The sequence below is a fragment of the Mustela erminea genome, chromosome 12, assembly GCF_009829155.1.
Source record: "Mustela erminea isolate mMusErm1 chromosome 12, mMusErm1.Pri, whole genome shotgun sequence".
Lineage (NCBI taxonomy): Eukaryota > Metazoa > Chordata > Mammalia > Carnivora > Mustelidae > Mustela > Mustela erminea.
The window spans coordinates 20,086,069-20,106,001 of NC_045625.1; the positions used below are offsets into that span (position 1 = coordinate 20,086,069).

Below are 19,933 nucleotides of genomic sequence, written 5' to 3' on the forward strand. Positions count from 1 at the left end.
CTATGTATCCTGCCAGGGGACTGACACCTGCTTCTCCATTTGTGCCATCTAAGATAATTATACTGGAGCTGGGACTCAACCTCTCCCTGCTGACTTCATTTCTTTATAGATCCTTGTTCCTTAACCTCTTGGCAAGTAAATTAGGCAATGATCTGCCCATGTTCTCTGAGCCATGAGGAAAGGGAGAGGAACTAGGGGACGCTCAGGAAAGAACACTTGCCTCTACCCTTGAGCTTACTGCTCTGGGCTAAGGAAACTTCGTCCCTATTCTACGGGTGAAACTGAGGCTCCACAGGTTTAGCTGTCTTGTTCCAGCTCATCAGCCAGTTCAGTGGTGGAGGCCTCTAGTCAAAGAGAATTGGGGAGTGGTTCTTGGAGTGGCTAATACACCAGACAAGTAAGGAAAGATACAGGTTTGAGTTTTTCAGGGTAGCGGAGGATATACTCAACAGCAGAGTGTCTTCCATTTTCACCTTCAGCAGTTGTAACCTTGGGGCATGCAGAAAAGTCTGGAAGCATCTCTAGTATTCCAATGAAGGGAGGTGGTTGTGCCTCTGGCTTTTATTACTCCACAGGTCAGGGACGCTGAGACATGCTGCAATGCCTAAGACAGTTCCACACAACAAAACATCTATCCCAAGATGCAAACAGTTTCCTGCTGAGTAACACAACAGGTGCCTTATTAGTTCATGAGGTAGAGGTGGTGAAATCCCATGACTCCTTTTGGCATGAAGTCAGACTAAGATGCTGTGGCTCATCACAAGGGAGGTGTCACAGACAGAAGGGCTAAAAAGCTCTGGCACTGTATAGGAAACAGGCCATGTTGGCGGGACTGGTCATTCTGCCTGGCCAGTGCTACCAACATTCTCAATAAAGCTCTATGAAATCTCTTCCTAGGTTCACAGACACACCAGGCTCTACCACTCACTGACAGGGTAAACCTGAACAAGTTACTTAACTTCTCTGAGCTTCGATTTTGTCTGTAAAAAGGGAATATGCCTTAACTCAGAAGATTGGGAGGATTAAATGAGGAATCTAACATACCTGGCACAGTCTTTAGGCGGGAAGTATCCTTTTAAGTGGTGGCTCTGATTCTCCCATTATGAAATGCTACATTTGGTTTTTGCTGCTCAGCTAACTGCCTCCCTACAATGAAGTAATGTATATTCCACAAGGGCATGGTTTTGCCAAAGGTTTACATGAAATGTGTTCACCTGATTGCTATCTCTATAAACTTCTTGGAACAACAAAAAAAAAAAAAGTTTAATGGAATAGTAAAAATTTAAACTTGAAAATCTAAAAACCTTTGTTAATACATTATATCCAGACTGCATGGTAATACACAAATGTTCATTATTACTTTACACATCCTATAAAAGTTAATAATAAAAAATTATTTTTCATGGCCAACTATGGAGGAAATAGAACCCACTAATACTTAAACGATAGCGAAGTGCTAAAATGCCCAACAGAGGGCAGAGGTGATAATTCAGAAGCTTAACCAAGACCCAAAATAGCCAACTATTTGGCAATAATTAAAATTAAACAAAAGAGATTATTTAGCTATCCTATCACACATTTATAGTTTGCAGGACAGAGTTGGACTAAGCCACTGTCAGCCTCTCTGGAACAGCAAATGAAGTGTTTTGAACATTCAAAAAAAGCCATCATATAAACCCTACTCCATTTCTCTACATGCAATCCTTTCTTCTTCCAAATTCCTGTATTTCTATCAGAGTTTACTGCGTACTTTGTGTTCAGCAGTTGTGTATTTGGGGTGGAAGAGGTGAAGGTGACTGCTGCACAGCCAATGAGTACGAATTGCAGAGCCTAGACCCAGTTTGCTAATAGTCAGGCCTACAAGGCAGTAGAAATATTAGCAGCGTGCTTATTAAGAAGAGAAAAACTGGAGTAAGCCACATTTGATAGCATCTGTTATACCTCAAATCAAAAAAAAGGGGAACGTCCATGGACCAATGACTGGGATTCAGAAAATGCCTAACTATATAAAATAAGTCTTTAAAGGACATTTTTATAATAGGATTTTACTCTGTAGCAAATGCATAATAAAGAAAAAAGAAGTTGATGTTGAGGAATACCCCTTTGGGATTTTTCCCAATTACCCTGGCATGAAAGGTACATCCTCTGAATAATCAATACAAAGGAGGTGGCACAACAGAGATTTCATGTTTGCTTTCTAGAAATTCCATTGCCTCTTGGCACAATGGCCTAGCTTTGGGGTAACAAAAATTGCCAAACTTCAAAGCAAAATGAAAGACATTTTCGAACAGGGCAAATATTCAGTTCTGAACTTCCTGATGTGGTTAGCATTCCAAGCAAACTCAACAGGAAGAGGTAAAATCTTCTTTACTCCATCACCCTGAGCATAGCTGTGGTCCACCTCTTCGTCTCCTGTTCTCAAGGCAGAGGAAAGGTTTCCACTCTGTCAAGGCAGAGTTAACCAGTGTGTAGCAAGGAGTGCCCCTTTACTTGAGGGCTTCCAGACTACAGCTCAGCTGCGTTGCTCGTGGGTCACATGTAGTCCTGAAGCATGTACCATGTAATGGAAAGCCAAGTTTCAAAATTAAAAAAGGAGCCAGTCACAATCCTGAGTGCTGTGAAGGAGGCAACAGGGCATTCAAATAAAAGATTAATAACCACAATGTCTACACGGTCCGTGGCAGGGCTTGAAGATGAAAATAAAAATTTCAACTACGAAAGGGGTTCATCAACACCCAGAGATTGGGCTGCCCACCTGGAGTGGAGGCTGACCTGGAAATCAAATTCTTTTGAGGGCCTATACATGGCAATTGGCAAAAAACATGATAGAACGAAACAAATCAATTCCTTTCTTTTTTGAAAATGGCTCCTAAGGAAGAGCTTGAAGTTAGTCCTTTGTCCATGGTCTTGCCTATTCAGCCATCCAGAGCTTGAAGGTCCTGTCATATGAGCAAGTGGCTATGAGTTGCCCATCAGAAGAAATGTCTAGGCCCATCACTTTGCCTTCATGGCCAGCCAGAGTCTTCAGTGGGGACCAGCCTGGGTGGGTCCAGATCTTGGCGGTGTTATCATAAGCACCAGTGAGCAAGAAATTCCCATGGATAGCTTTAAGAGAAAAGAAGGGAAGCTGCTTGAGGAATTCAAGTATCAAGTATTTCCCCATTTGGAAAAGCCCAATATTCTCATCTACATTCCTATGAGGCCTCCAGGGAAAAAGGACTACAGACTTAAAAAATGAGTAACATTATTAAGGTCCTCTGGCTCTTTCCCTGACAATCTTTTCAGAATTAACATTAAGGATTCACTGCTTATAACTTTCAGGGAAAAAAATGACTCAAAGCATTTATGGAAATCTTCTTTACTTCCCAAAACAGGAAGCATGCTGTGCCATAGCTGTCCAAAAATGTGACAGAGGGAAGGAACTTGTAATGTGCTCCTTTTTCAACAGAGGCCAAATTCTCTTACTCTGCGTGCAAGTTAAGCTAAAGCACGGCCTGCATTCCACAGCAGTGCACTCTGTCCTGTGATTAGGCAAAGCAGGAGGAAAGCTTACGCTCAAACTTGACACCAGTCACTAAGTTCTGATGGGCAGGGATGGTATAGACACAACGCCGCTGTCGAAGGTCCCACACTTTGCAAGTGTTGTCACCGCTGCCGGTTGCAATGTGGTAGCTACGGATCAGACGTAGTGTCCAAGTTAGAAACAAAGGTACATTCTGACCACTAACCTTTCCCGCCCCTCAATCAATGAGTTTATTTTACCCATTGGGGGAGAAATTTATTCCATAGATTTCCTTCAGGTGGCCTTCTAGGAACATGATACACCGTCCTGTGCGCAGATCCCAAACACGACCAAATGCATCCAGTCCCCTGACAAAATAATTTGTAAGTGACTATTTTGAATCCATTTCTCTGTGGAAGCAGGGATATGTAACAGGTGAACTACTGAGCTGCCCCTGGCTAGGTGGAAGAAGGCTTACCCAGTGCCAGCCAAAGAGCCATCTTGATGGAAGGCAATGTCATACACGCCCATGCTGTGGCCTTCCTGATGCAGGATCTCTTCTTGAGCCTCCAAATCCCATAAGCGCCATGAGCGGTCATAGCTACAAAAAAATCAAACCAACAATGAACAGGCAAATACTCAGTTTCTACAATGTGTAACGTACTATAAACACCTGTAGCTTAAATTATGCTTCTGATGAGGCGCCTGCGTGGCTCAGCCGGTTAAGCACATGCCTTCAGCTCGGGTTACGATCCCAGTGTCAGGCTCTCGGCTCCGAGGGGCGCCTGCTTCTACCTCTCCCTCTGCTGCTCCCCCTGCTTGTGCTTGCTCTTTTTCCTATTCATACATCCATATTAACAAAAAATTCTTTTCTGGCATAAAAAAATACCTCAACAACTAAGCATATCTGTCTTGAGTGCTACCTGGGAAACCATGAACTTCCTACAAATTTATTTCAGTGGCTATTTTAAGAATAAAATTCTGTTAGAATGGCCCAGCAGAGACTGCTGCCGTCTTTCTCAATTCCACTGTTAAGTCTTTTCACTCACTGAGTATTTTGGGGGCCTTAAACTGGATGTTGGGGATACAAAAATCAGCCATAAGGAAACAGATCGATGCAACAGATGAGAGAGCACAGGAAGAGACTCACACATTTTTTTGTGGGTCACTTAATGTGGGTCATTTAATGAGGCCACTAAAGCAATTTCAACAGGAAAACAAAGTCTCTTCAATAACTGGTGGTAGAGAGGTGCCTGGCTGGCTCAGCTCATGGAGCACGCGACTCACCTCACGGTTGTGAGTTTGATCTCCATGTTGGGTGTAGAGATTACTTAAATAAATAAAACTTACTTTCTATTTATTTATTCTTATTTATTTAAAGAGATAAAGTATGAGGGAGTGGGAGAGAATCTTTTTTTTTTTATTTTAGAGAGAGAGCAAAAGAGACAGAATGCACGCATGCCATGCGCGCACAAGCAAGAGAGGGAGAGGGAAAGCGAGAAAGAAACTCCAGCAGACTCCGTGCTGAGCCTGACTTGGGGCTCAATCCCACAACCTGAAGTTCACAACCTGAGCCAAAACCAAGAGTTGGGGCGCCTGGGTGGCTCAGGTGATTAAGCATCTGCCTTTGGCTCGGGTCGTGACCCAGAGTCCTGGGATTGAGTCCCGCATTGGGTTCCTTGCTTAGAGGAGCGCCTGCTTCTTCCTCTCCTTATGCCACTTCCCCCTGCTTGTGCTCTTTCTCTCTAATAAATAAAACCTTTAAAAACAAAAACAAGTCAAAATCAAGAGTCAGACGTTCAACCGACTGCATGGCCCAGAGGCCCAGGGAGAGAATCTTAAGCAGACTCTATGCTGAGCATAGAGCCCAATATGGGGCTCAATCTCACAACCCTGAGATCATGACCTGAACCGAAATCAAGAGTCGGATGCTCAACTGAATGAGCCACTCAGGAACCCCTTAAATAGAACAAAACTTTAAAGCAAAACACTCACAACTTAAACAACCCAAAACCAAAAAACTACACCTCAATAAACCTCAAACAAACAAATACATGGTGGTAGAACTGTGTGTAAAAATAAAGAAAAAAAAACCTCAATTAAAAAAATAGGTAAAGCATCTGGACAATGCACAGAGGAGTGTTTACAAATGGTCAATAAGCTGATGATAAAATACCCAATACCATGAGTCATAAGAGTAATAAAAATTAAAACTATGAAATTTCACTATGCACTTGACAGAACAGCCAAAATGGTAAAACTGACAACACAAAATGCTGGCATGGATGTGAAGCAAGCAGAATTCTGGGAATGTGAAATTTACAACGAATTTGAAAAACCAGCTGGGAGTTTTAAAAAAGTTAAACATACAGCTACTCTATGACCTAGCTACCACATCCCTGGTTATTCATTCAAGAGAAAGTAAAGAAATACATGTCTGCCAAAAACATTGCACAAGAGTATTTACGGCACCTTTATTCTGACTGACCCAAACCTGGAAACGTCCCAAATCTCCATCACAGGAGAATGGATGAACTGTGGCAGAGCCACACAACTGAATACTCCTTGGCTATAAAAAGGAACTACTGATACACGCGACATAAATGATCCCCACCCCATTTTCCCTGAGAGAGAGGGGGAAAGAGAGAGTGAGAGAGAATCTCAAGCAGGTTCCATGTCCAGCACAGAGCCTGATGTGGGGCTCAATCTCATGACCCTGGGATCATGAACTGAGCCGAAAAGAAGAGCCAGATGCTCAACTGAGCCACCGAAGTGCCCTGAAATGAATCTTAAAAACATTATGCTAAGCAAAAGAAGTTAGGCACAAACAAGTTCACAGAATATGAACAGACCAAATTAATTTACGTTCATAGAAACTGTAACAGTGGTTGCTTTAGAAGGGGAAGTCCCCTGCAAAAGGGCATGAGGGAATTTTCCAGGGTGATGGAAACAGTTCGTTGACAGCGATATGGGTTACCTGAGCATATGCATTTGAACTGTACACTGAAAATAAATCTATTCCACTGCATGTAAATTGTATCTCAGTTAAAGAATTCTTTAACATGGTGCCTGGTTGGCTCAGTTAAGCGTCTGACTCTTGGTTTCTGCTCAGGTGATGATTTCAGGATCTTGAGATCAGGTCCCAAATTGGGCTCTGCACTCAGCAGGAAGTCCGCTTGTCCCTCTCCCTCTGCTCCTTCCCACACCTGTGTTCTCTCTCAAACAAAAACAATCTTTAAAAGAAAAAAGATTCTCAGGTGCCTGGGTGGCTCAGTTATGTGTCTGCCTTTGGCTCAGATCATGATCCTGGAGTCCTGGGATGGGACCCTGCATGGGGCTCCCTGCTCAGTAGAAGTCAACTTCTCCCTTTCCCCTTCTCTGTCCCCCAAATAAAAAAAAATTCTTTGGGGCGCCTAGGTGGTTTAGTCAGTTAAGCGTCTGCCTTAAGCTCAGGGCATGATCCCAGGGTCCTGGGATGGAACCCCATGTCCGACTCCCTACTCAGCAAGGAGTCTGCTTCTTGCTCGCTCTCTGCCTCTCTGCTTGCTCGTGCTCACTCTCTCAAATCAATAAATAAAATCTTTTACCAAAAAAAAAGTATTTAACAGATTCTGTCCTTAATGAAGTTGCAGAACCAGAAAAGGAGAAAATTTAATTAAAAAAAAAAATATATATATATATATACATATATATATTTATTTATTTGACAGATACAGATCACAAGTAGGCCGAGAGGCAGGCAGAGAGAGAGAGAGAGGAGGAAGCAGGCTCCCTGCTGAGCAGAGAGCCCAATGTGGGGCTCAATCCCAGGACCCTGGAATCATGGCCCGAGACGAAGGCAGAGGCTTCGACTCACTGAGCCGCCCAGGCGCCCCTAATTTTTAAGATTTTAAGTAATCTCTACATCCAATGTGGGCCTTGAACTTAAAACCCCAAGATCAAGAGCTGCATGGTGTACTGACTGAGCCAGCCAGATGCCCCAGAAAGGGAGACCAACTTGTAAGCAAAGCGATTTCAATATAATGTGCAGTGGAAAAACAAAAACAAAAACAAAAACACCACTAGGACTGGTCAAGAAAGAGAACAGTGAAAATTCTAGTTTTCTGGCAATTACTGAAATTTCAGATTAACTGAAGTTTAAAAGCAAATATACTTGGCCCAAACTTTATCATATACTCTAATTCTGATTCATTGCAGCCCAAGAAAATCCTATTTGAAGATCTCTGGTCTGAAATTTTCCTTGGCAGTTAGTCGCGAGGCTTAACAGGATGCCACAGGTCTGTATGGACAGTAAGAGGATGGCTCACCAGGTGGTGCCCAAGAAACGCCCTGATGGATGCCACATTACACGAGCCACACGCACTGTATGGCCTTCAATATCCGCCACTGGTTCATCACTGAAAAAGAATCAATAGAAGGGAATAAACTATTTTATAGTCATAAATGTTCATTGAATTTATTAGCTGTTGCGACAGACACACCCATTCTATAGATTTAAAAGGCCAAATTTTAACTAAACTCACTGTTAAAAATACAGGGCTTAAAAAAAAAAAAAGTAGGGTTAACAATTTATGCTACTTTCTGAAGTCTTAAAAGATTTGGGGCTATTTCCTGTGCAATACTGCCCTTAGTACTTCAATACATACTATCTTGCTTTATCTCAATTCAATATGTTAATCAATGCTTAATGCTATTATCATTCAGGATTAGAGAACAATAAAGGATAATACAGCCTGACAAGCAAAATAGTCTCTTTACACCAAAGGAGAGCTGAGATTCTAGAAAGGAAACATATTTTGAGAGGGATGCAAAGCTACAGAAGTTTTGGTACAAGTGGATTAAAGATAAATTTGTCTCAAATTTTAGCTTGTTGAAGGATGCAAATGAAAAAAGGAGCTCCTCAACAGAGGCTTAATTTCCTTTGGTGGCCATTAAATTCTACTCCCCAGCAACCAAAGAAAAAAGAACTGAAACACCAGAGAAAGGAAGTAAACACGAACCCTAAAGAGGGCAATTAAAAAGGGAACTTTGTCAATGTGCATACATAGAGCTAATCAAAGCCCTAGGGGAACAAATATTGCTAAGTGATACCAAAGCCAATTAAAACTGGCTGTGCTCAGAGGTAAGACCCTGTCTGGCAAAGAGTAGAGACTAATTAGCTCTGTACAAAAACCTGGCAGGAAAGTCGCATGTGCTTTCCCAAAGAAAGAAAATTAAGCAAGTGAATTCAGATTTCCTTTAGCCAACAAAGTGCTTTCACAAATTTCTCGGAAAACAATAATCATAAACACATTAAAAAAAACCCCAAACTGTCGTAATGGGAAAATATGTTCTAGGTAAAGGAGGATGGTGTTGGGAGGAGTCCCCACGACCTTTGTAATACTGCCTCAGAACTTCACTGTCCTCTCCCCTGCAGTCATCTGCTGGGAGCCAATGTGCTGCCAAGAATGTTCTCTTTAGTTCATCTACCAAACAGTGCTTCTCTCCAAGTCAGTGTATTATACAGGAGGTGTCAACAGATCTTTCTAGAATAACTGGACTGGGAAAACAATGGCTACTATGTTAGAGGGAAAAATCAAGGTGCAAAGTTAACAAATAAAAACCTGACATAACTCCTCTGGTGAGAAGAGGTCAAAGAAAGAAATTCCACATTCTATGTTCACACCAAGTTCCCCTGACTCAGACCATCTCTGAGGTTAGATGACAGATTTTCAGGTCCCAAGGATAACCAAGCAACTCTACTTTAGTAACTGCAGTATGGGCAGAAGAGTCAGGTTCACCTGTCAAGGCTCCAAAGCTTCACAGAACCATCAGCAGCACAAGAGGCCAGATTGACATCTTTTTGGTCCAAGGAAACAGTGGATTTTGGATGGAATACAATTGCTCCTACATTTGTGTTATGGCCTAAAGGAATGTAAGAAATCAAAGTTAAAGGTTTCCTACCCCTTACAATTTATGTACAGAACAGACTATGATGAGTAACACAATATACATTAGGGAACATGTGGACAAATAAGGTATTGAAGTGATTACTGAACTATTAAAAAAATTTTTTTAATTAATATTAAAATTACATCAAAAAGAGCAAAATACAACCTTCACTTTTGGTTCAGAGATTGTATAATGCCAGAATGGGGCTGAACATGAAAAAAAAATCTGAACAGTTTGTATAAAGTCACTGTCTTTGAGCCTTGTGGTGAGAACCACCCAAGACAATTCAAATCAAGAATTAATCTTGTGTGGGGGATCTGGGTGGCTCAGTTGGTTAATCTATCTTCATTCGGCTCAGGTCACGATCCCAGGGTCCAGGGATCCAGTCTGCCATCAGGCTCCCTGCCTATCAGGGAGTCCCTCAAATAAATCTTTTAAAAGAAAAAAAAAAAATCTGTGTGTACTGGGTCTGAGTGTCAGGCAGGCAGGATAATAGAGTTTTGCTGTTTGACAGGGTTCACACTGGGAAAAAGAGTGAGATTGATTGATGAGTGTGTGTGTATGTATGTATGTATGTATGTACATACTGACTGACTGAGTAAAGTAACAGAAATTCATTAAGTGAAGATACAGAAAAAGCTCTCAAGAGTGAGACGGGTCCCGATAGGATTGTCCACAAGTGAAGTTTATTTATTTATTAATCTTTTTAAAAGATTTATTTATTTGAGAGAAGCATGAGAGGGGAGAAGGTGACGGGGGAGAAGGTTAGAGGGAGAAGCAGACTCCCCATGGAGCAGGGAGCCTGATGCAGACTCAATCCCAGGACTCTGGGATCATGACCTAAGCCGAAGGCAGTCGCTTAACCAACTGAGCCACCCAGGTGCCCATGAGTGAGGTTTAAACAAGATTCTAACTCACCTCGAAGAGTGTGAAGAAGGTTGCAATCGGGAACAGACCAGAGCTTGCAAAGCCCACTCCTATCAAATATAAAGGAAAGCATCTCAGCCAGGGTTGGTCTGGGAAGGAAAAGGTACCTTGGTAACATTCCTAAAGGACAAGCTCTTCTCTCCCCCAACAAACTTCACAGTGGTACACAAAAGGAAAACTAATAGGCTTATGATTTGATGGTTTATAGAAGAAAGCTGCATCCACATCTCATGCAACCAGATGCCTCTACAGGACTAGAGTTAATATAGTACAAGTTGCTATGCTCCCTAACGTTTGATTAGTGAAGGAAGGGAGGATGAATTAAACTATCTAAGAATAATATTAATAATGATACTACCTCCTTAAATAGGAATATTACTTTGCTGCTTACGAAGTACTTAAAATTTTTTTTAGAAGACTTTTTATTTCAGAAAACTTCCAACAAATTACTTTTATATCTAACACCTCAAATGATTCTTACAGTAGACCTGTGAGGTACATAATGTAGGAATGACCATTTCTACTTATAAGGAAGGTAGCTGAAGCTTTTAGAGGTAGAGGGATATGAGTAGGTCCTTGGCTTTCTCCTGAACCAATCTCAATTTCTACCCTGTCAAGTAGTTCCTGTGCATACAACATAAGGAAGCTTCCCTTCTCACTAGATGGCCATGTTCCATAAAAATAACTAAATAGAGCAAAACAACAACGTTATCACATCCTAAGAGCTTTCTGCATAGGTGGTGGCAACTAGGAAATATAAAACCAGTAATTCGTGTTCACTGAGTCCTTACACATACCACACACTATTAAGGCAAAATGGTTCACAACATCATCTCACCCTGCTTTACGCTTACAGAGTATCTTGCCTAACTAAAGAAGAAAAGCTATATTGAGGTGTGGAAACCTGTCAGTCAATAAACTATGTATCTGCTCCAAAACACTAGCGTTCAGAACATGACCGACATGGCATGGATCTCTGGGGTCCCTTCAAAATAAAAGAACTGCAAAGTGCAGATTATCCTGTGTAATGTAGTGGGTGAGCACCGGAGTCTCTAGTTTGGCGCGATCATGAGCAGCAGAGGTAAAGACGCATAAACCAGCATCTAAGACAAAGGCTGTTTTTTTCTTTTTTCCCTGAATCTGTCCTCCACTTAGGAAAAATATCACTGTAAAAACCGGGACTTACCAACAAGCTGTGGCCAGCATTTTGGAATTGGGACTAAAGTGGCAGTAGGAGATAGGTCGATCATCCCCAATCTGACTGCAGAAATTATTCAAAGACTTAAAAAAAGAACAAATGGTAAACATTAATAGGCTAACCCCAAAGTTTCTTGGCTTTTCCACAATAAGAACACCCAATTTTCTAGTTTTAGCCCACCCCCCCAAGATTCTCTATATGTCTCTTGTTAAGAGGCACTTATGTTCATGGATAGAACTCCAGCAAACTGTCTTTTAAACAAGTAGTATCATTACTTTCGCTGTCAACTCAGTGTACACAGGAAAGCCATGGAGAGAGCTAAAGTACAGCTTTGATATATTAAAAAGGAATTAAAAAGCAGAACCACAGGCCTCTGCTGAGTACCAACCACAGTAGGTTCTTGCCACCCTAACTGATGGCTCCTCCCAAACAGCAAGTGTAAGGAGGGCGGCATAATCGTAGCTGCCTTTACCTCCCATGCGGTAGGCCACAGTAGGCCATCGAATGAGTATTTAAGAGCCCTTACTACACTGGACAATCACTGAGAGCCTCTTACCCGGAGAGATTTGTGCAACTCTTGCATCTGGGAGGTCCTGGTTGTCTCAGGAATCTCTTTATGGAGACGGGCCTCTTCTAAGCGTTTCATTGCCCTGTGGCACAGATGATTACCGTGAGCAAACAGGTTGAAAAAAGGCTCCACGTGAGTATTCCTACCACTCAATTTTCATTTAACCACAGTCTAATAGATCCTCAGTCCTTGAGAGAAAACAAGAAAAAATATGCTTCTTTCTCCTTCTAGAGGCCTCTTTACCTGGGCAGTGAATAATTAGCAATCCACAGTCTAGCGACCTTCAGGCTGTTTGGTCCTTCGTGGTACCAGGTTTGCTGATACTGAAAGTGAAATTAAAAGCAGAAATGTTAAGTCTGAACCATTCCTGCCCATCTCATGGTTGTCAATTCTCTATTTCTATTGTAACTGCCTAAAAAAAGGTGAATTAGTTCAGTAATAGGATGAAATCAGGCACGTGTGCTTTCTACTGTTTACGAACTCTTACTAGATGACTTCCCATTCCTTGTTAAAAGTTATACCAGGAATGCTATGTTTTTTTTTTTTTTTTTTCCTGAATGGGAAACCCACTTATACCTACCTTCACTTACACCTACACAGGAACCACAAACAATTGCCAGTATCTATTCCTAATTGGTGGAATACTCAGACACATTCCCTTCCCTCTAGCAAAGCAAACCCTGACAAGAGAAAATGAGAGAACTAATCCCTCATTTCCTTCACTTTTGTACTGTGAAGCCAAACACATATTTTACCTCTTCTTTGGACTTCTTAGATTTCTCATCATCTTTTTTGGTCTTTTTTAAGGCATCAGTACCAACTACTGAGAGGATATTTCTTAACCTGTAACAAAAAAAGACCAGAATTTAAATGAAGTGGAGATGAGACTGTGAAGTGTGTCAAAGAAGGGAGAAAGCCTGCCCTATTCTCTCACCGTTTAAATGCCAAACAACCTTCTTTAAGAGTCAAGTTGTCATGCCTCAAGTTCCAGTGTGATTTCTTTTTTTTAATTCCTTTCTTTTCTCCTTTCCTTTTCTGTAACCTCTACACCAAGTGTGAGGCTCAAACTCAACCCTAAGATTAAGAGTTGTATGCTCTTCTGACTGAGCCAGCCAGGCACACCTCCAGTGTGATTTCGTTCACTGAGTCTTCTTTATTTGAAGATTCCCTAATCTGAACTATAAGCAATTACCCTATTCAATTTAAAGTCAACCAACCCCAACATTGCTACCAGTTGGTCTACAAAGACAGTCAATCTCTGTTCAGTGCTACAATGTGCCAGATACGACTGAGGTGCTAAGTGTACAAAAATGACTAAGAAGCAGTTCTTGATTCCAAGTAGCATAATCCTGGCAGAGGGGAGGGGGTGTCAGAGAAGGTGGGTGGAAAGTACCAGGGAACCACAGTACACTATACTAAGTATTATGGCAGTGATATGTCCTGGGTGCTGAGGAGGAACATAAATGAAATACCTAACCTAGGCTTGGAAAGGACCAGGGAAGGTTTCACGGAGGAGGTGTTTCGTAAACTGAGTCCTCTATTAGTAAGGTCAACAGGTCAAGAATGGAGGAGGACAGCTGAAGCAGAAGGTTCAACAAATGCAGAGGTCTGAAGGTAAGAAAAGAGCGGTGAGCTTGGAATCGCAAATATTTCAGTACGGCTGCGGCATGGAGTGCCAGAGAAGGGCTGGTGTGAGAGAGGTCTGCAAATGTAAGTCGGGGCCAGGTCATAAAAAGCTCCTTATGCGTAGTAAGGAGAATCTACACATGAGAAAGATTCCGTGGGAAAGTAGAGAGAACGGGCTGAAGAGGGAATAATATAAGCACGGAAATCAACCTACTATTTAGGATCCTCTGACTCTTAATGGTGGACTGAATTAAGACAGTGGCAGGAGGGACTCAAGACGTTCACCTAAGGTCACAATAAGACAGAATTTGCTGTTGGCTGGAAGACAAACGATATAAAGAACAATAAAAGCACACCCTTTGAAAATGCTATTAAGAAAGTAACATACCATGATAGACAATATTGGAGGGGCCTACATTATAAAGGGACAGGTGAAAAAAAATTCTTCTTGGACAAGGTGGTATTTAAGCGAAAATCAAAAGAATAAAAAGGCTTTAAAAGGCAAGAGAGTGGAACAAAAAGAGAAAAAAATTAAGAGGGAAAAACAGAAAAAGAGTTTGACTATTCAGGAGGACCCTTAAGGGTTCTAAGTTTAGTAAACTGGGAAAGAGTGGCATAAGAGATTGAAGAGCATCATCAACAGTTTTTTTATTCTATGTTTAAGAAGACGACACTGATGGATTTTAAGTAATCAATTACACAACATGTTTGGGGCTCTTACAGTGATCTAGGTGTGAAAGCAAAGAAGGTAAAGAAAAGAGGACATCCCGGAGGTACATTTTGCTATAAATCTAGAAACAGAGTTTGCTGATGGATTACAAAGGACGTGAAGCAACCAAAACCTGTGAATGGTAGTGTTAGAAGGGTGGAAAACAGATGGGTTCAACCCAGACATGTCCAATTTGAAGTACCTACAGAATATCCAGGCCACAGAGATCTGGGAATCATCAGAATATACACAGTAAATGATGCCATGGGAGTGGATCTGATTGCCCAGAGTGAGGGCAAAATATGGGGAAAAACTGCAATTTACGTAAAGGATGGGCAGGGAAAAAGGGGGCTTAGAAGAATAAACCAGAGAAACAGGAGGGAAATTAAGATTCGGTTTTATGAAAGGGAGTGTTTTCAAGGAGGGAGTGGCTGACAGGGCCATTCTTATTAAAGATGAGTTAGTGACCTTAATAAAGAGTAATCTTCATGTGGCAGTGGTCAGTCAGTTGGCAGCAGGGCGAAGAGTAAATGAGAAAAAAGGCCCAAAGAGAGTCAATGCACTGAGGAATAGATGAGCCTCAAGGAAAAGGAGACCACGGCGGCAGGGGCAGACTGTCATCCATGAATCGGAGGGGCTCGTCAGGTCCAGGGCTCATGGGTCACTGTTCTCCAAATGCCAGTGGCAGGCAGATGGTGGCACACAGCACCTCCTCCAACACTGGGCACTGGTGGAGAAAGCACTGACCTGTCCACTCCCCATGTTCCACTCTTCTGGAGTACCTTTTGCACCCCTCTCCTAACGACAACCAGTCCCCTCCCATCTGGGAATTCCCTTTTCTTTCTGTCCTTTAGCTTTTCCTGCCACCCGGCCACTTGCCCAGGGGAGCCTCCTCCTCCCTTACCCTTCTCACCCTTGTGGCCAGCCAGGCTGGGTTTGTAAGATACTGGGTCGATAAACAGTGGTTGTTTTTTTTTTTTTTTCCTAATTTAAACAAGCCCAGCATTACTGGTTCTATTTAATGGACATGAGATACAGTAGAGGTTTTACAGTGATTAAATGTGCAGAATACACAAATAAAGAAAAAAATGAAGAAAGGGAGAGATGAGACAGTGGACAGAGAGACAAAGAAAGTCATTATCACGCAGATGACTAGCCTGTCACTAAGAGACTCCAAACCATAAAATCACAAGGATATCATCTGAGGAAAGTGCCCCTTTTCAAAAACCACCCCCAAATACTTATCGTTATGTTTCACCACACTGACAAGGGGAACGTGAGTGTTGTCCATATTTTCAAAGTTCAACAACAAATAAAAACAAATATTTACTCAACTCATATGGGGGGGGGTTTGCACGTTAATATCTTATTCACAGTTTATAAAGAAAAATAAGTAGCAGAATAAAAAATTGGCTTACTCAGATTATGAGCTAAACTATATAAAACAACTTAGTAAGACATGGTATTAACATTATTTGAGACATTCTATTAAGGTTTTAGCTACATGTATCAACTAAAATTTGAAAGTAGAATCTTGTGATTAAAAAAGAGAGCATAAATTCAGAAAGGGCACCTTTCTCTTCTTTCAGCAGGACCCTCTCCAAAAAGTGTGATGGGCTCCCCCAAGGCCCTAAGGCAAGCCTTGACCTCTGAGTCATCAGTGGAAACATTGATTTGCCGGGCTCGCTTTCTTCTTTCAAACTCGGCTAACACTTCGGCCTGTCGTTCACTGATGTGCTCTTCAATTTCAAACACCTCTCCTATAAAAAGAACAGGCAATATCAGCATAATCACGAGATCTTCTTCAAATGGGGGAAAAATAATTTCTTACAATTGCAGTCTGTATATCCTCTAAGAACTAGTCAATTATATACTTCATAGTTTACTGATTCTCAGGTTATTAAATTGTGCCAAACACAAAAAACTAAATGACATAGCTTTAAAAGGAAGGAAAACAGCTCAAGTCATCTTACTTTTTTTTTTTTTTTTTTTTTTTTAAACTTTAAAGATTTTATTTATTTGAGGGGCGCCTGGGTGGCTCAGTTGTTAAGGATCTGCCTTCGGTTCAGGTCATGATCCCGGGGTCCTGGGATCAAGCCCCGCATCGGGCTCCCTGCTTGCTGGGAGGCCTGCCTCTCCCTCTCCCACTCCCACTGCTTGTGTCTCTCTCTCGCTGTAAAATAAATAAATTAAATCTTAAAAAAAGAAAAAGATTTTATTTGAGAAAGCATGTGCTTAAGTGCGGGGAAGAGCAGAGGGAGAGGGAGAAGCAGACTCCCCACTGAGCAGAGAGCCAATACAGGGCTCAGATCCCATGACCCTGAGATCATTCTGAGCCAAAATCAAGAGTCAGATGCTTAACCGACTGAGCCATGCAGGCACCCCTCGGATCATCTTATTTTGACAACCTTACACCTAGATACACACATAACTAAGATGAGAAAGTAAGAGTACGAAGCACCTTCAACAAATGAATTAACTAGACCTTCTATCCAGAAGATAAAATAGACATATTATTTTAACACTTGCCAAACTATTCTCTAAAGAAGTCCCAATCTGGGGACATCTACAAATATAACTAATAAACTACCATGAAAATGCTATCCCTTTACTACAGGCTTTTTTTTTTTTTAAATGTTTAGTTAGCCAACGTATAGTACATTATTAGTTTTTGGTGTAGTGTTCAACGATTCATTAGTTGCGTATAACATCCAGTGCTCATCACAACACCTGCTCTCTTTAATACCCATCACCTGGTTACCCCATCCCCTGCCCCCCCTTCCTTCTATAACCCTCAGTTTATTTCCCAGAGTCTCTCATGGTTTGTCTCCCTCTCTGATGTCTTCCCATTCAGTTTTCCCTCCCTTCCCCTCTGGTCCTCCGGGCTATTCCTTATGTTTCACACATGAGTGAAACCATATAATAATTTTCTTTCTCTGCTTTACTTATTTCAATTAGCATAATTCTCTCCAGTTCCATCCATGTCTTGACTCTAGGCTTTTTGAACAATCTAGCAGTTAGTTTTAAAACCCACACTGAATACATGGTTGATGTTTTTTTTTTTTGTTTTTTGTTTTTTTTAAAGTAGGCTTCACACCCAGTGAGGAGCCAAACGTAAAGGTGAACTCACAATCCTGAGATAAAGACCTGATCTGAGATCAAGACCTGATCTGAGATCAAGAATCAGATGCTTAACAGACTGAGCCACCCAAGCGCCTACGAATACAAGGATTTTGACGAAAAAGTGAGAATTACAGTGGTGATACAACCTTAAAGTCATTAAAGTGCATCTATATAGAAAATAAAATGTGTGGGAGGATCAATGAGAAACTTAAGAGAAGTCCTTTCTGTAGAGAAGTCTATTCATTTTCTACTCTCTGTACTGTCTGTAAATTTCTTATGACAAACATTTACAACTTTAGAGACAATCTCAGGTCATAAGCCCCACACTGGGCTCTCAGGTGAGCATGAAGCTTGCTTGGGATGCTTGTGCACTCTCTAAATAAATAGAGATACAGAGGACCATTAGTTATTGACGTGGAAAGCTAACCTCAACAGTATAACAGTGAAAAACGCAAGTTACAAAGCAACTTGTATATGTTTCATTTGTGAAAAAAATTATAATTTTTTACAGCTTTAGTAAGTTATCGGAAAGATATAGAGCCAATAAAATTTACAGGATTTTCTACTTTACACATTTCTACACTTTGATTTTTTTAGATTTACTTATCTATTTGAGAGAGAGCAAGAGAGAGCAGGCGTGTGCACAGGAGTGAGAGAGAGAAGCAGACTCCAGCTGAGCGGAGCGAAATGTGGGGCTTGATCCCAGGTCCCAAGACCTGAGACAGAGAGAGACAATTTAACTGACTGAGCCACCCAGGCACCCTAACACTTTGATTTCTTTCAAAATAAAAATAATACTTTTGGGGCGCCTGGGTGGCTCAGTGGGTTAAGCCTCTGCCTTTGGCTCAGGTCATGATCTCAATGTCCTGGGATCGAGCCCCACATAAGACTCTCTGCTCTGCGGAGAGCCTGCTTCCCTCTCCGTCTCTGCCTGCCTCTCTGCCCACTTGTGATGTCTCTCTCTCTGTCAAATAAGTTTCTTTAAAAAGTTTATAAAAATATTACTTTTATGATTTAAAACAGATCTTTCACTTAAAAATTGGGAAACTAAAAAGGGAAAAAATGTTACAAACCATAGTTGCTCCAAAGCAATGCCAAAACTATATTAGATCTTCAGAAGATAAATGGGATAAATTTGAATCCAAATATACACTGAATAAATTCCTGGTAAGATTACTGATGACTCAGTGGAAGAAAAACCGTATAAAAGGTCTTAACTGACAGGCTCTTTGGATGATGCTAACCAGGCAAAGGATGCCCAGGCAAAGGATGCTAACTAGACAAAGGATGGCCTTACACAGATCTAGGTCTAATTGAAATTTCTGACTATTATACAAAGATAAAGAGAGACTCACAATTTGCGTCTTACCAGAGGTTATGTTAATATTCCCTGCTTCAATTCCAGCTTTAAGTCCTTCTTTTCCCAAAATCCCAGACTCTCCTTTGGCCAGACGCTCCCTCTCCTTCTCTTCCAAACTTCCATAATAGATGTGTGGTTTCTTCACAACAGGAGCAACTAAGTCATCAGGTGCCTTAGTTTTGGTTGCCTGATAAATCAAAGACAGTGATTAACCTGAGCCTTAATCTCAGTCATTTATTAGGCTCCGCTGAAGGATGGAGCTCCTCAACGGAAAGAACAAGTTGGTCAGCGGTTAAGATATCTTCATGACTGGGGGCAGCAGGGATGGGGGTGTCTGTCAATTACTTAGGCTTTGCAGATAGGAAGAAGCTAATAAAACGAGTGAATTACGCTTGGTAAGCTTTCTACCACAGATTTGCTTTGGAACACAGTTACATCATTCCGTTGCAATCTCCTCTTGGGTTTTATGAAACTTCCAAGGCTACTGCTCATCACAGGGGAAATATCAAGGGCCGTAGGGCAATATATACGAAGTTAGAAAGCCTTACTATAATTAAGAAATGTGACGTACACATAAACTTGATCCGAGACACTACTCCCTTCCAGAGCTCCGTTTTTGGACCAGCTGGAAGAGGTATTCACAGTTCGGGGCTGTAGTGAGAGGTGCAAATGAACTAAAGCACCGGAACGCACTTAGCGATCAGGAAAACGCTGCTCCTCTAAAGACCAAGTCTCGCAGTCTTTCACCTTAGTTCTCCACCACCTTAGCCCGTTCCCAAGCAGCCCCATCTCACAGGAACCGCTCCTCCCGCCCCCAAGCCCCTCCGTGTTCCTCGCCAGAGTGAGCTGAGATCCGTACCGTGGAGGAAGCTCGTGAGGTAGCCATGCTGAGCTCCCGAGCCGCGAAACCACAGCGAAAGCCAAGCTCTACGTTTCAGACCGTCCACCGCGCGCCCAGCAAAGCGGAAGTACGTCACGGATCGGAAATG

At 41.8% G+C, this 19,933-nt stretch overlaps 1 protein-coding gene across 2 annotated transcripts; it reads right to left on the minus strand.

Moving 5' to 3' along the window:
- Positions 1-522: 522 nt before the first annotated feature.
- PRPF4 (pre-mRNA processing factor 4) lies at positions 523-19,928 on the minus strand. 2 transcript variants are annotated; one of them, XM_032308231.1, is made up of 14 exons: positions 19,804-19,928; positions 18,954-19,131; positions 16,035-16,221; positions 12,882-12,969; positions 12,370-12,449; positions 12,115-12,208; positions 11,547-11,641; positions 10,352-10,410; positions 9,283-9,406; positions 7,810-7,899; positions 3,981-4,103; positions 3,763-3,870; positions 3,554-3,672; positions 523-3,105 (listed from the first exon to the last, which is right to left on the minus strand). In XM_032308231.1, exons 1-14 carry the CDS (start codon positions 19,828-19,830, stop codon positions 2,912-2,914), a joined length of 1,566 nt encoding a protein of 521 aa, XP_032164122.1. In that variant the 5' UTR covers positions 19,831-19,928; the 3' UTR covers positions 523-2,911. The 2 variants fall into 2 exon arrangements, with proteins under 2 accessions (XP_032164122.1, XP_032164123.1); XM_032308232.1 differs by lacking the exons at positions 12,115-12,208; positions 12,370-12,449; positions 12,882-12,969; ... (1 more) ...; positions 18,954-19,131; positions 19,804-19,928 and having other exon boundaries at positions 10,352-10,449; positions 11,547-11,636.
- Positions 19,929-19,933: the final 5 nt, after the last annotated feature.